The sequence below is a fragment of the Microtus oregoni genome, unplaced genomic scaffold (assembly GCF_018167655.1).
Source record: "Microtus oregoni isolate MIOR12 unplaced genomic scaffold, Mior012 000022F_ref0000154, whole genome shotgun sequence".
NCBI classification, from domain to species: domain Eukaryota; kingdom Metazoa; phylum Chordata; class Mammalia; order Rodentia; family Cricetidae; genus Microtus; species Microtus oregoni.
In genome coordinates this window covers 31897183-31914047 of record NW_024543081.1, presented here as the reverse complement: position 1 = coordinate 31914047, position 16865 = coordinate 31897183, and the positions used below count along the sequence as shown (strand labels likewise).

Genomic DNA, 16865 nt, shown 5'->3' with positions numbered 1-16865 from the left:
AGACCCTGACATTAACCCACAAACCTATGAACACCTGATCTTCGATAAAGGAGCTAAAAGTATACAATGGAAAAAAGAGAGCATCTTCAACAAATGGTGCTGGCAAAACTGGATGTCAATCTGTAGAAGAATGAAAATAGATCCATATCTATCACCATGCACAAAACTCAAATCCAAATGGATTAAAGACCTCAATATCAGTCCGAACACACTGAACCTGATAGAAGAGAAAGTGGGAAGTACTCTACAGCACATGGGCACAGGAGACCACTTCCTATGTATAACCCCAGCAGCACAGACACTAAGGGCATCATTGAATAAATGGGACTTCCTGAGGCTGAGAAGCTTCTGTAAAGCAAAGGACACTGTCACTAAGACAAAAAGACAACCCACTGACTGGGAGAAGATCTTCACCAACCCTGCAACTGACAAAGGTTTGATCTCCAAAATATATAAAGAACTCAAGAAACTAGACCGTAAAAGGCTAATCAACCCAATTATAAAATGGGGCATTGATCTGAACAGAGAATTCTCAACAGAAGAACTTCAAATGGCCAAAAGACACTTAAGGTCATGCTCAACTTCCTTAGCGATCAGGGAAATGCAAATCAAGACAACTTTAAGATACCACCTTACACCTGTCAGAATGGCTAAAATAAAAAACACCAATGATAGCCTTTGCTGGAGAGGTTGTGGAGAAAGGGGTACACTCACCCATTGCTGGTGGGAATGCAAACTTGTGCAACCACTCTGGAAAGCAGTGTTTCGGTTTCTCAGGAAATTCGGGATCAACCTACCCCTGGATCCAGCAATACCACTCTTGGGAATATACCCAAGAGAGGCCCTATCATACAACAAAAGTATATGCTCAACTATGTTCATGGCAGCATTGTTTGTAATAGCCAGAACCTGGAAACAACCTAGATGCCCTTCAACGGAAGAATGGATGAAGAAAGTATGGAATATATACATATTAGAGTATTACTCAGCAGTAAAAAACAAGGACTTCTTGAATTTTGCATACAAATGGATGGAAATAGAAAACACTATCCTGAGTGAGGTAAGCCAGACCCAAAAAGAGGAACATGGGATGTACTCACTCATATTTGGTTTCTAGCCATAAATAAAGGACATTGAGCCTATAATTCATGTTCCTAGAGAAGCTAAATAAGGTGAATCCAAAGACAAACACATAGGCATCCTCAGGAATATTAACCTTCATCAGGCGATGAAAGGAGACAGAGACAGAGACCCACACGGGAGCACCGGACAGAAATCTCAAGGTCCAAATCAGGAGCAGAAGGAGACGGAGCACGAGCAAGGAACTCAGGACCACGAGGGGTGCACCCACACACTAAGACAATGGGGATGTTCTATTGGGATTTCACCAAGGCCAGCTGGCCTAGGTCTGAAAAAGCAAGGGATAAATCCGGACTAGCTGAACATAGCGGACAATGAGGAATACTGAGAATTCAAGAACAATTGCAGTGGGTTTTTGATCCTACTGCACGTACTGGCTTTGTGGGAGCCTAGGCAGTTTGAATGCTCACCTTAGGAGACCTGGATAGAGGTGGGCAGTCCTTGGGCTTCCCACAGGTCAGGGAACCCTGATTGCTCTTCGAGCAGATGAGGGGGGGGGGGACTTGATCGGGGGAGGGGGAGGGAAATGGGAAGCGGTTGTGGGGACGAGGCAGAAATCCTTAATAAATAAATAAATTAAAAAAAAAAGAATTTCATCTCTCATCTCCATATTCTAGCTTTCTGATGATCATACTGAGAATTATAGAGGTAAAGAAGCAGGATGGCAAACCATGAAGCACACGTAACAGAGACTCAACATATAATCCAAACACCACTATAAACCCTGCTGTTTCCTTTGTTAATTAAAAAAAAAAAGTCTATTTGGCTTTACGAAACCAGAAAATGTGAATAGTTGCATTTTGATGGGCACATCTGAATTCTACTCTTAAAAAAAGAAAAAACCAAACACCAATTTAGGGTTTGTCTTCGTTAGGGTTTCTATTGCTGCAACAAAACACCACGACCCAAAAGCAAGTGGGGAGGAAAGGGTTTATTCAGCTTCCACGTCCACACTGCAGCTCACCAGTGAAGGAAGTCAGGACAGGAACTCAAACAGGGCAGGAGCCTGGAGTCAGGAGTTGATGCAGAGGCCATGGAGGGGGCTGCTTACTGGCTTGCTTCCCCTGGCTTTCTCAGTCCGCTTTCTCAAAGAAGCCAGGACCACCAGTCCAGGGATGGAACCACCCACCAAGGGCTGGGCCCTCCCACACTGATCAGTAATTGAGAAAATGCCTTACAGCTGAATCTTCTGGAGGCAGTTTCTCAACTGAGGCTCCTTCCTCTCTGATGACTCAAGCTTGTGTCAAGTTGACACACAGCACCAGTCAGTACAAGGTTAGAGACTTTTACTTTAAAGAATTTCTCAAGGACGTGAAGTTATAGTAGTTTACCTATCAATTCCCACCCCTTTTACTGGCATTAGCATCTTCCATTGAAAGGAAATACGTAATACCTTGTTGGAAGGGGTGTGGGTCAGGGGAAGGAAGCTCAAGTGTTTGTTTCTCATTGTTCCCTCCACCTAAGGAAGCCAGGGGACTCCAGTAAATTTCCTTTGGACACACAAAAATCTTTTCTTTCCTTGACAAGGCTCTACTGACGGCTATCCAGAGAAAAGTTAACATACGTTTTACACATCCTACTTTTAAAGTACCTTTAATTTTAGGACTTGGGAGGCAGACACAGGCAGATCTTTATACAGAAAGTGTGGGTCCAGCCTGGTCTACACAGCCAGTTCCAGACTAGCTCGAGCTACACAATGAGACTTTGACCAAAAGGAAAAAAAAGCAAGCTATTAAAAAGCATTTGAATCACTAATGACAGATAAAAAGGCTTCTGAATCATTAATGGCAGAGTGTTATCTTTGAACACAGGGATTCTATGTATATTGTTTGTGTCAGCGTGGACACAGGCATCACTGTTCTTAGCCAGCTAACTAGGTGTGTATTAGAGTTTGTACTTCAAGGTTATACTTTATTCTCTATTTTTATACGACCACAATAGAATTCTACCTTTCTCTCCTACCATATTTTTACTTTAGTGTTTCTGGACCCTTTTCTCCATAATAGCTTCACTCTTTTGACTTTAATTGCACTTAAAAGCAGACTGAGAGAGGGCGGAGCAGCTAATTTAACCCCTGAAGCTCCGTATGTAAGGTTGTGTCAATAGATGGGACCGGGGAGGGTGATAAAACGAAAACAAGAACACAAGGCTGCAATAAGGACACTGGCGCAGTCTTTCCACTCCAAATACATTCACCCAAAGGGGTTCTGTTAAAGTCTGATAATTTTACGTACAGATCTCCTCACTGAGCGGGGCGGGACAGGAGGGAGGGAGGGAGGTTCTACTTCTGGAGCCCAGCTGTAAACCAGAAGAACGCACTTTGCCACTTTGCGCTGGGAGCGGAAGCCAACCACGCCCCTTGTTTGCTATTTTACGTACCTTAAACAAAAACAGATAAGGCTACTGCTCAGTCTCTGACCTCACACTCTTCACTTGCTGGAGAAGGAACAGAGTGACGACAGCCAGGCCATACCAATTCCACTGATTAAACAAGAAAGTGCCAGAAAGAAAAAAAAAAATGATCTCATCAGAAGCGCTTACCCCAAGGACGAGGGTAAATCGAAGAACCTAGAGAGGCCGAGGCCCTTGCTCTTAAGTTTTAGGCTTCTAAGCCGCTAATAAAATGTGCTCACGACCGTCCTCAGTTCTGTCCACATGGACAGGAAGGGAGATGTGTAAACACAGGGGAGTGGTGTTTTTCTTGGCAGCGCCTACCACCCCAAGGGCCAGTGCCAAGTCTGGCTGGGATGGCCCCGAGCTCGCGCAGGTATTTCCCCTGCCATCCTCAGCCACGGGCCCCTGGCGGGGAGAGGCAGGTAGGCAGGGCGTCGTCGTGCGCCTTTTCATCTCCCAAGCCGTGGGAGGCGAGTTCCTGGGCTACTCCATAAACATCTAATAACTACCGGTCCTGCACAGGAGCCCTCGCTAGGTCCACGCCCACGCCGAGCGACAGCCCCGACAACGCAAGCGCCACCCGGCGGCCCGGTCCGCCGAAGCCGGCGGGCACCATGGCAACGCTCGAGGCTGGCCGCGCCGCGCCGTGCCGTGCCGTGCCGCGCGTGCTGACGCTGCGCGGCGCGCCCGATTGTGACGCAGCCGGGTTCCGTGTTCTCGAGTGGCCGCGGGCGCAGCCTCGGGGCCCTCGCAACGGCAGCAACGGCCGAGGCAGGCGGGGTCAAGATGGTGGCTCCGCTGGCGGGGGAGGCTCTGAAGGGAGGAGGAGCCAGACCCTAGCCGGCCGGAAACACCGACGCCCCGAGGCCTCCCGGGAGCCGCTGCTGCCGCCGCCCCCCCCCCTCCCCCGGCTCCATCGAGGGACGCGAGCGAGCGACCGAGCCGGCGGCGGGGCGGGCCGGGACCCAGGACAGGAGGCGGTCGGGGGCGGAGCCACTCTCTGCGCCCGCCCCGGCCGTGGCCCCCGGGCCTCCCCCGCGCCGCCCGGCCCGCCCAGCCCCGGTGTGGCAGCGGCTCATGGCGGCGGTGGGGCCCCCGCAGCAGCAGGTGCGGATGGCCCAGCAGCAGGTCTGGGCGGCGCTCGAAGTGGCGCTCCGGGTGCCCTGCCTCTACATCATCGACGCCATCTTCAACTCCTACTACGATTCCAGCCAAAGCCCGTTGTGCATCGTGCTCCAGATCTTTCTCCGGCTCCTCGGTAAGGACAGCGGGGATAGCCCGCGGGGCCAGGGCGTGCCCTGCCCGGGTCGGACGGGGGCGGTAGGGCACCTGGTGGTACGCGGCTCGGGGAACCACACGGTTCGATTGCTCAGAAGGGCCTCTTGGCGGGGTGCGGGGACCCAAGACGCTCGTGCCAGCGTTGACAGCGGAGTGGTTGTGGCGCGTCACTGTTCCATTGGCACTTGGAGGAGGTGAGGAGAAAGCAGGGCTGTGTGAGCATGCGGCTCTCTGCCTGCTGTTTCTCCTGGGGAATGACTGACGGCTGGCTTAGCGCGTCCTATGCGACAGCCCTGGAAAAACAACTGTCCCGGTCCCGGTCTCCCCGTGTGTGTCCTTGGATTTGAGCCAAAGCTTGAGCCCGCCTGCCCTTTTCGCGAGGTAGAGTCTGTTGTCACTTCAGTGTCCTGGAGTCCACAGGCTCGCGAAATGTTTGAGGTGAATGGACAGACAAGCCAGGAGACGGGGTTGAATGTCAGACCTTGAAACCATTTCCAAAAGTCACCGCGAGGAAGGTTATACTTATAGGGAGCCCTAAAATCTTTCTATGAGTAAATAATAAGGTGTTGAATGTGACTTTGACTTGCCCCCAGGGTGATGAGACATTTGCAAGAGACTTAGGAAAATCAGTCTTCATATGGCTTAAGTACTGGGAGCATTTTGTATTTCACTTTCTATTTCCACACTGCTTTACCAGAGTGAGAAACATTATGTATACAGGGATTTTTCTAATTACAGTTGCGACAGTTTGTTGGTGAGGTGACTGTTAAGGTGAGTTTCCCGTGGGTTCTTGCTTTTGAAGTGTTGGGGAGGGGGACTGGAGTGAGGTCCTCCCCAAGACTGTCTGGAGTATAAGCATCTGTTGGCTCTTCCCATAGAAAAGGGGTGGCAGAAAAGAGAGAATTTTGTTCTTAGTAACAGTATTTACGTTTGTCTGCCAGCTCACTTTTGTGGAGCATTTTCCCAGGCGTTACCTAATCTGTCAGTCACCCCTCAAAGATAGTGGTGTCCTCACTACAAGCGAAGAAATGAGGTTGGAGAAGTTAGGTGTTTGAGATTTGGTGCCCGCTGGTAAGCGCTTGCCAGAGCCTCAGAAAGTCCTCTGACATCGGGTGGCGCTCACTTTCTCCCTCGGTGTGTTGAAGTAGAGCAGAGAGCAGGTGCTGCCTGTGAGTCTTCATCTGATCATTGGAAAGGGAGAGATGGAGTGGTGTTGTGTGAGCACAGGACTGAGCAGTCTGCTTCCTCTGTGGAAGTTACTGGCACCATCCTCTGTGGTTTGTGAAATTAGTGCTGTTGGTGAGAGGAGTCTGCATATTCATTTCAGACAGGATAGCCGCCGCCTTGAAGGTCTTGGTGGAGTAATAACTGCAGGTTCTGAGAACTCTTTGGGGACCTGGTGATTTAGTGCAGTGCCCTGTTGAGTACCCAACACTAGGTAGGTCCAAGGAAAGGCGGCTTCCTTGGTGAAGTTGTGTATAGTGAGGACGTTGAGCAAGCAGCTGTTCCCCTTGCCCAATCTGCACACCTACTTTTTATCTTCACAGAAGCTTTGTATTTGGGGATTTAAATAAGAACTGCTGGTCATCCATGTAACTGCTCTGTGCTTTGGTCTCGTTACCGTCACCTTTGTAAAGATGGACAATGATGTCCTGTCAACACAGCACAGCTCTCACCTCAAATGGGATAGGAGATAGCTGATTCTGGAACCGGGAACACTGATTGAGGTTACCCCAAATTCCATGTTCCAGCGTGGTAACAGTTTGCTGAAGTTTTTATTAACAAAACAAAGTGTCATAAATCACTTAAAAAAATTAGTGGAAACAGTAAGTATTGGGCCAAGCAAAGCTGAGATGACTCTGTCTGCTATAGGCCCAGGATATGGTTGTAGCAAATGAAGGCTGTAAGTTGATATTCCAGACAGTTTTTATCTGTTAGTCACTGGTGCTAGCTAGGTCTCACTCTGACTTGGGCAAGGAGCGACTATAAGGGCTAAAGATAGCCTAAGATAAACTGTAATTAGGCTCTCGACCTGCAACATTCCAACTCTCCACAGTCAGTGGCGCTCCCATCACTCAGGCTTGCAGAAGGCTCGTTTTGAAGGTGCATCTTCTTTTTGGGAACTTCTGTTCACAGTAGCTTTATCAGGAGCTTAGGACAGTAAATGAGTTAGGATAATTAACCCTTTAAAACATCATTTGACTGTTCATGTGTTAGCTGTTTGTATGATAATTTCTCAAAAAATTAATGCTTCTATTAAGACTGTACTTTGTTACAGATACTTCATCCTTTTGAAATCACCAAATATTTATTTGAAAATTTTTATTCCAGAATATTGAGTCAGATTTTATGAGCAATTAAAAATTGACTTCAGAATTGGTCATCTAACTATTCCCTAAATTGTAGCTAATATTTTGTTTGTAAGAATAAAACATGTGCTGGGTGGTGATGGCACACATCTTTAATCCCAGCACTCAGGAGCAGAGGCAGAGGCAGAGGCAGGTGGATCTCTGTGAGTTCGAGGCCAGCTTGCTCAACAGAGTGAGTCTCAGGACAGCTAAGGCTACACAGAGAAACCCTGTCTCGAAAAACTAAAATAAATAAAATAGAAATGAAAAAGTGAGTTTTTGTGTTTGAAAATAAATGACCTTAAATAAAGTAGTGTTGTGTATTTGTGTGCAAGGTCCGAGTGGAGACGAGCAGCTCACTAGTGCCCAGCACAGCCTTTTCAAATGTTCCCGGCTGTGTGTGTCGGTGTCCGCACGGTCACACCCTCTGGCTCAGCAACTGCACTTGCACTTGATATCAAACCAATTTGAGATTTCAAAAGCTCAGAAAGCAAAACCTTTCATTTTAGAGATACAAAGAAAACCTTAACAATAAGTACAGTGTTTCTTAGGAAATATTAGAATGTTAAATGAAACTCATTCCACAGCAACATGATGCTGAATTAGCAAATTTCAATACACTAGAGAAGATGCAAGCATGGGAGCTTGTTTTAATGGTATTACTCATGTGGTGGTAACTCACTGAAGTGGCAAAGGATTTTCTAAACATAAAAGAAAAGTCAGAAATTACAAGGGACAATAAGTTTAAGTGTTTAAAAATGAAAAACTTTTGTATTGAAAATCTTTTAAAATGACAGAGGATATCATGTATGGTAAGGTTTTTGTTTTTTGTTTTTTTTTTTGTAAAAAAAATATGCTTCCATAGTAAAGTGGGAACTTTAAATAAATTTCAAGTGGCCAGTAATGAAATAGTTTCTAGAGGCTAGAGAGATGGCTCAGAGGTTAAGCACACTGGCTGCTCTTCCAGAGGTCCTGAGTTCAATTCCCACACCCACCTGGTGGCTCACAATCATCTATAAAAGGATCTGATGTCCTCTTCTGGCCTGCAGGTTTACATACAGAGCACTCATACATAAATTATAAATAGTTCCTAGCCTTACTTACAACAATATAAATACAGTTTATCTGTTAGATTGGTGAAGAATTCAAAGTATGATTTAAAAGTATTTGGCAGACATGTTTACCTGTTTGAAATGGGTAAATTGATATAATTTGATAAGCCTCTGTGTAAACCATTTGACTTTACCAGTTGATATTGACTGACTGAGGCAGGGTCTCCTGTAGCCTAGGCTGGCCGCAAAGTGAAGATGACCTTGAGCTTTTGGTTTTCTTGCCTCCACTGATGAGATCACAAGCATGCCCCACACCGTTGCTGGCTTTACAAGATGCCAGGCATTGAAGCCAGGCTGTCGAGCATGCAGGTAGCAGGTACTCTTGCCGCCCGAGCCATGTCTCTGTCCTTCGGGTGATAGTTACCTTTGGACTCAGAGCTCCGGTTCTCCAGACTTAGAGATCTGAGTTATATACACTATGAGCAAGGACATTCATTACAGCATTACTGGAAGAAACAAAACGGCAAACTTCAGACTTACTCTAAATGTGTATTAGAAAGCAAAATGAAGCAGAAGTGATTGTGACTGGCAGAAGACTAGACCGAGACATCTCAGCAGTAGCTCTGTTCACATTTGGACAGAATAAATATGGGGATGGCTCCTTATCCTCCACAGTGTACAATCTTAGCATTCTTTGTCTTCTACCTGACCTCGGTCATCACAGCCAAATCTATCCCTAGATTCTGCCAAATGTCCCCGAGGAGGGAGGAATCTAGTCCTGGTTGAGAAATGGACAAATAGACTAGGATATTGTACTTTGTTCAGAAACGGACACCAGTATAATAGAAACTTGATGGGGTTTGGAGGTAGAATTGAATTGAGGTTCATGGAAGTAACTATGAAGTATTTAGTGATGATTTACTTAATATGGAAAAATTACTGGTTCTTTTTCTCTTATCTGTATGAATAGTCAATTTGTAAAAACTAAAAGATTCTAAATTGAAATTTTAAAATTAAAAACCTTTTATAATAAAGCAGCATCTAAAATATAAAGGACTGGATGTAAACCTGAGCATTACTTATGACCAACAAATATATTTATGTTCAGAATATTTTTAATTGCACACAAATAAGAAAAGCTGCTGGCACCATATTGTGTTAGTCCTTTTGTTGTGACAAAGACTGAAGAAGGTGGACTCATAGGAGGAAAGAGCTATTTTGACTCCCAGGTTCAGAGGGTTCAGTTCCTGGATGCTTGAATTGACTTGGGGCCCACGGTGAAACAGAGCATATGAAGGCCAAGGCGGAGAGAGTTGCTTATCTGGTGGCAGACAGGAGGTACAGAGAGACAGGAAGGAGCCAAGACGAGTTATACTTTTAGAAGCATCCCTTTTAAGATCCCCTACTCCCACCCTGCCCCTGCAAGGGACCTGCTGCTTCCATAGGCCCCACCCACTCCCTTCAGCTATGAATTCATTCTTGGATTAGCCCATTGTTGGAATTAGAGTGATGCAGTCTCCACTCTCACCACCTGCCAGGGACTGTCTTCAGCCTAGCCCTTTGAGAGGACACTTGTCCATACTAATAAACGGACAAAGATAAAGTGGCAGTCACAAAAAAACCCCTGAATAGTCAACTAAAATGGAAGAATTAATCAGTAGTGAGAAACCAATTTAAGTATAAGTTATTATTTGAGGGGTTACTTACCCTGATTACAATGGGTTCATTGTTCATAGGAACCCTTATCATAAGTACTAATATGTGTCAATTAAAAATAATATGGGACCAGGTGGTGGTGGTGCACAGCTTTAATCCCAACACTTGGGAAGCAGAGGCAGGTAGATCTCTGTGTGTTTGAGGCCAGCCTGGTCTACAGAGTGAGTTCCAGAATAGCCAGGTATACACAGAGAAACCCTGTCTCAAAAAACAAAAAAAAAAGGGGGGGCGGGGAATTGCTGGACACCTACCTCATATTCGTGAAATCAGTTCTAAATAAACTAATGTTGAATGTAGAGGAAATATCCTCAGAAATATAAAATATTAGTAGGTTCAGTATTAAACATCTAACCCTCAAAAGGCACATGTCTGTATGAGCACATGTTTAGACTTGTCACGGTGTGTGAGAAACTAAACTTGTCCTGCCTCTGCGGTGCCAGTAAGACAGTGTGATGACAGGAACAAAAGGGCATTTTTCTTACTTTCCACATCTAGTCCAGAGTGCTTCCCCTCTGGTCAACAGAATGCATGTAGACTTTTCCCCCACCAACAGCCAGTTTTGTGGTGAATTCTTCATGAGTACCATAACTTGTCCTGCAATTTAGTTCAGTGCTGATAACTGATTTTCTAGGATGAAAGGTCCATCAGTCACACAAGTCTGCCCCTCACTTAGGTTATGTGGCCTGTGCTTCTAACATGTGCTATCTATCATCCAGAGTTTCCCTGGCCCACTCTTTATGTTCCCTTAATTGCTAGAATTAAGGCAGACAGAGTGTGAGAAATGCCTATATTTGTCATCTGTTACAAAGGACACAGATGGAAGAGGTAGATGTTTAGAGTACAGGAGGGGAGGAGGGGAGGAGAGGGGAGGGGAGGGGAGGGGAGGGAACTGTAGAGAGCCTGTGCTCCGACAGGTTTCCAGCCTCAGGAACTTCAAGTTGAGCTATCTGGAGCCCTCAGAATTCAGTTTTGCTGGGGTTTTTGTTACTTCATTGCGTAGGCATGTTGGTTAAACCATCAGCCTGTGACTTAGGTACTTAGCTCTGTCCCTCTGCAGCTTCAGAAGTAGGGTAGGTGTTGTAAGGAGGCCGCTTGTTAGCTCCCTGCTGCTCAGCCCTGAAATAATCACACAGAGTCTTGGCTGTCCTTGAACTCACAGAGATCTGCCTGCCTCTGCTTCCAGAGTGCTGGGACCAAAGGTGTGCTCCCCAATACTTCTGTAGAGAGACTCTGTCTCCCAAAACCAAAACCACCACCTATTTAGGTTTTGGCTTTTTAAAATTCATGTTCCATATGTTAATAAACTCATACATGTTAAAAATGTAATTTTATAAATAGAACAGTCTATGATACCATTCTTGTCTTACGTAAAACGAAAGTAAGTTTGATAGAATTTTTTTGTTTTAAGGTAGGGTCTCATGCAGCTCAGCATGGGCCTTCTGCCACAATTCCTCAGGGCTTGGATTAAAGTTAGGTGCCACAATGCCAAGTTTAGAAAAATGTTGTCTGTGGTATACTTTACTTGCCAAGTATGCTAATAGATAGACATCACACATGCTTTCTTCCTGGACTTGGTTATTGAGGACCCTGTTTGAAGCAGGGAGAAGTGCATTTGCTACTGCGCTGCCTTGCTGTATTCCACACCCTCTAGTCTGCTTTCAAGGCACCCAGGCATGGAGAGGGGTAGATACTAATTTATTTCTGGCTCAGTTGTAGCCAGGAGTTTGCAGAGCGGTTCGGAATGAATTCGCTGTGTAGGGTTCGTCCTTTGGCAAGGCACACCCTTAGTCTTAGCACTTTACTGGAGTGGGAGGGCACAAGTTGAAGGCGAGTTTGGACTACATACATAGCAAGTCCCTGTCTCAGAAACACACAAAGAGCCATGCTGTGCTGTGAAATGCATGCAGTTACCCCTCCTCTCCTGTTTTTATTTCTTGGTTTTGGAAATCTAATTGAAAAAGCCCTGAACTCTTTGGTGAATTCAGTTCAAATATTAATTCAAAGCACCTAATTGGATTTTTCTACCTTGAGAACTTTATAAACATTCTAATTACTAGAGTCTAGGACTAAAATTCCCAAGTTGTGATATAATCGATTCTCTTTCTGCATCTCCAGGTGGTGTTTTAAAAGAAAGTGGGTCCCTTATGGTCCCTAATGAAGGCTCCCCCTGGACTTCCTTAGCCATTTTAAATGAACCCTAAGAAGGGAGCTCATGTCTGAAACTGCAGTGTAAAGAAGCCTTAACTGTGCTCCCCAAAGATCACCAAGAGAAACATTTACTTTGGAGACTTAGTATTTGGGGAGTTGGTATTTTTTTTCTGTAAAGTGAGTGTCAGTTCTCCCCATATTAAAAAAAAAATCTGTCTGTAGACTTTGGGGAGGAATTATAACAAGTGTGTGCTACTTATGGAGTGCTTGTTAGTTACACACTGAAGACGTCATTTTCCTCAGGGAAGAGTAGTAGCAAGCCTAGGGATGGTGGCATGTGCCTCCAATCCCAGCATCTAGGAGGCTCACGCAGGTGCAGGTTTGAGGCCAGCCTTAGTATATAGTGGGGAAGGGAGGGATCAGATTACTTGTTAGGCCATATCCAGACTTGGAGGTCATAATGGCACTACAGTTCTTGTCCTCTTCTACCATTTCCCAGTTTATTAGACACATGTACCAATGGCACTTGCTTTGTACAGAAATCCCTAATAGCCAAGCCATTCCTCTATTTGTGTGTATAAATAAGATTCAGAGAAATTGTTGTTAGGTTTAAAAAAAAGGACTATAAAAGTTCAGCTAAGGTCATGAAGAGTTAGGGTGGGGGCTGATACACTACTATGAATAGCAAGTTGACACCAAGCATTTTAGAACCTGTTTTACTTTCTCTCTTTAAGTGGCATAAAATAGAACTTTGGTTATTTTGATTTTGACTCAATTTAGAGAATCAGTTAGGCTTGGGATTTTACATATAGACAAAGGCAGCAGATGGCCTCTTGCAGGCTGAAGTCATGTTGCTTCCGTTCTAGGGGAAAAGTTGCTGATGCTCCATACAGTCCCATCTCCTGGGGGAGCAGGCAGATCTTACTCAGGTTTACATATTTTCAGGTGTGTGAATGTGTGTGTGTGTGTGTGTGTGTGTGTTTTCTTTTCACAAAGGACCTGACATTTAGGCACAGGATAATCCCTTAAAGGAACTAACTATCACCACAGCCCTTTTTTATACTCATAGGCCGTGAAATGCAGCGTTCTTGATGGCGAACTGAGGGAAAGCTGCTGAGTGTTCATGGCTTCTTAGCTTTGTCTGTCCCCTTCCCTAGGTTTCAGTTTTCAGTCAGACTCTATTTTGTGATCATCTTTAAGAGCATAATGCCTATGGTACTGAACATTGCCCCAATAAAGCATTGTGGGCTCCAATAACTGTGTAATAGGGCGATACCTACATGGATAATTACAAATCTCAGTATCAGGTAGTAGATACACCAGGTATGTCAGAGGTTCTGTGGGTATGCTGAGTGAACAGTAACTGTCAGAAGATCTCTAGGGTAGGTAGGATTTGAAAAGTTAGGATGAAATGTAGATATATTCTAAACTACAGATGTAATCATGGCAGAGGAAGGAGCAGTTGGCACAGTAGTGTGTGTTGGGAAGCAAAGTTTGAGGGTATGGAGCCCAGAGCATCAATAGTACTGTTATTGAAATTAAGTTCTGGAAAAGCAGGTGAGGTTTGCAGTTAGAGTTTAGGAGAATTAAGCGAGCAGTTTTATTTCATTCCCGTACTTTAAACTAGTCCAGTAATGTAGCTACGGTGCTTCCACTTAAAACTTAATCTCCTTAGGCAGAGTACAGCAGTGGCACTTGATGAGGAACATCGACCATTTGTAGTAGTTACACATGGAATGATGGGAGTCATGTTTAGAGCTGGCTTTTAAAATGTGGTTTGATTTTTCTGAGTGTATTTTGCTATATGAAGTGATTCAGTAATTTGTAGGAAAGGGAACTTGGAAGAGCATTTCCAAAATGTGAAGAAAAGTCCTGGGGACCTAGTTTGGGCCCCTAGAGAATACGCATGTCTGAGAAGCAAGAGCCTTTTGAGTTCAGTTGGAAGGCGGGGGGGGGGAGGGGGGGACGACTGAGTAGAAGCAGAACACTTCACCTGATTGCCTGAAGAACACTTTAGGAAAGAATTCTGAAACCAAGTAGGAAAATTCTAGTCTAATTCTTAGTCGTCTTATTTTTGTGGTATTACATTAAACTTTTTAATAATTATGAAATTATATAGGCAGTATCATTTTGAGTTTTAGAACTTACCAAAAGGTGCATATCATTAAATATTTGTCTTGAAGATAATTTAGTAGTCTTGTACCTGGGTATATACCATGACAAACAGAATTAATTACTTTAGAAACCAGAAAATAAGGGCCAGGTTTTTTTAAATGATATGTTTAGTTGGTCTGGCCTTTAGAACTCTGAAGTTGTCTTTAACAACTATGAAAATACCATAATAAAGGAAGAAAGTTTAATTGCTAGTATGAAAACATGTTTAAAACGATTTCCTTTGAGTAATGTTCTCTTTTTGTCTTTAGGTATAATTGTGTCCAGCACTGTTCTGATCTTGTCACAGCGATCGCTCTTCAAGTTTTACATGTACAGCTCAGCCTTTCTCCTAGCTGCAACTTCAGTGTTAGTGAATTACTATGCTACTTTGCACATTGACTTCTATGGTGCCTACAGCACATCAGCTTTTGGCATCGAGCTGCTTCCCCGGAAAGGGCCGTCACTGTGGATGGCGCTCATCGTTCTGCAGCTGACCTTTGGAATTGGATATGTCACTCTACTCCAGATTCAGTCCATCTATTCACAGTTAATTATTTTGAATATCTTGGTTCCTATAATCGGCTTAATCACAGAGCTACCATTATACATCAGAGAGACTTTAATTTTCACCTCTTCTTTGATTCTCATAGTAAATACATTGCTTGTCTTGGCAGTGAAACTCAAGTGGTTTTATTATTCCACACGGTATGTTTACCTGTTAGTGAGGCATATGTACCGAATTTATGGATTACAGTTGTTGATGGAGGACACATGGAAGAGGATTCGTTTCCCAGATATACTCCGGGTCTTCTGGCTAACAAGAATTACAGCTCAGGCTACAGTATTAATGTATATTTTAAGGATGGCAAATGAAACTGAGTCCTTCTTTATTTCTTGGGATGATTTCTGGGACCTCATTTGCAATCTAATAATTAGTGGATGTGATTCTACACTAACTGTTCTAGGCATGAGTGCTGTAATTTCTTCAATAGCCCATTATTTGGGCCTTGGAATCTTGGCCTTTATTGGATCAACTGAAGAAGACGACAGGCGACTTGGCTTCGTAGCACCTGTTTTGTTTTTCATTTTGGCTCTTCAGACTGGTTTAAGTGGGCTGAGACCTGAAGAGAGACTTATTCGCTTAAGTAGAAACATGTGCCTTTTATTAACTGCAGTCCTGCATTTCATCCATGGAATGACAGACCCCGTATTAATGTCTCTTAGTGCCTCCCACGTATCATCATTCCATAGACACTTTCCTGTGCTGTTTGTCTCTGCTTGCCTGTTTATTCTTCCTGTTTTACTCAGTTATGTCCTCTGGCATCACTATGCACTAAACACATGGCTGTTTGCGGTCACAGCCTTCTGTGTGGAGCTCTGCTTGAAAGTGATAGTCTCTCTCACCGTTTATACGCTGTTCATGATTGATGGCTACTATAACGTCCTCTGGGAAAAGCTTGATGATTATGTCTACTTTGTTCGCTCGACAGGCAATATTATCGAATTTATATTTGGAGTGGTAATGTTTGGGAATGGGGCCTATACCATGATGTTTGAGTCAGGAAGTAAAATTCGGGCTTGTATGATGTGCCTACATGCATATTTTAACATCTACTTACAAGTAAAAAATGGTTGGAAGACATTCATGAATCGTAGAACTGCTGTTAAGAAAATCAATTCACTTCCTGAAATAAAAGGGAGCCACTTGCAAGAAATCGATGACGTATGTGCAATCTGCTATCATGAGTTTACAACATCCGCTCGCATCACACCATGTAATCATTACTTCCATGCACTGTGCCTTCGAAAATGGCTGTACATTCAAGATACTTGTCCAATGTGCCATCAAAAAGTGTACATCGAAGATGATATCAAGGACAATTCAAATATATCTAACAACAATGGATTTATTGCACCCAACGAAAATCAGAATCCAGAGGAAGCTTTAAGAGAAGATGCTGCTGGATCTGACCGGGAATTGAACGAGGATGACAGTACAGACTGTGACGATGATGTTCAAAGAGAAAGGAACGGAGGGACTCAGCGTACAGGCGCAGCAGCAGCAGCAGAATTTAATGATGACACTGATTAAAGTAGCATTTACTAATCATTGAGGTATTTGTTTAAAATTCAGTTCATCCAAAATGGAGTACTATGCTTCACGTCAGTGTGTAACCAAGCACAAAAACAGTATCGCTGTTGAAACTGTGAATGAATTTTCCGTTTACTGTGATGTGCTACTGTAAATATACCTCTTTAATTACTTCTGGTCTCTTTGGTGACCTATTTAAATTTGTGTACATTATTGTACATAGAATAAAATGTTTTCACGTTTCTATGACAAAATCTGAACAAATAACTTCTTAATAGAGATGATACAGTGCGTCAGCTGTGCCAAAGAGTCCTCCGTGAAGTTAGAACATATCTAATGCTAGACCCCAGGTTTTCTTTAAAATAAGGGGAAAATGAAAATGCAAAATAAAGGAACTTTAGTATAAAATTAAAGATGAGATAAAATAATTTGGATTAGAAAGGCTATTAATTTTTCTTTTTTAAATGAAGGAACAATAACCTACAAGAAGCAACTGAGAAACTTGAAATCTGAGCTGTAATAGAGCTGGGTTCAAAAGTCATG

The 16865-nt window shown here is 43.9% G+C and overlaps 1 protein-coding gene across 1 annotated transcript; it reads left to right on the top strand.

The window, feature by feature from the left end:
- Window positions 1-4242: 4242 nt before the first annotated feature.
- Window positions 4243-16494, top strand: Rnf139 (ring finger protein 139). Its single transcript, XM_041671818.1, has 2 exons — window positions 4243-4792; window positions 14500-16494. Exons 1-2 carry the CDS (start codon window positions 4612-4614, stop codon window positions 16320-16322), a joined length of 2004 nt encoding a protein of 667 aa, XP_041527752.1. The 5' UTR covers window positions 4243-4611; the 3' UTR covers window positions 16323-16494.
- The last annotated feature ends 371 nt before the right edge of the window (window positions 16495-16865 follow it).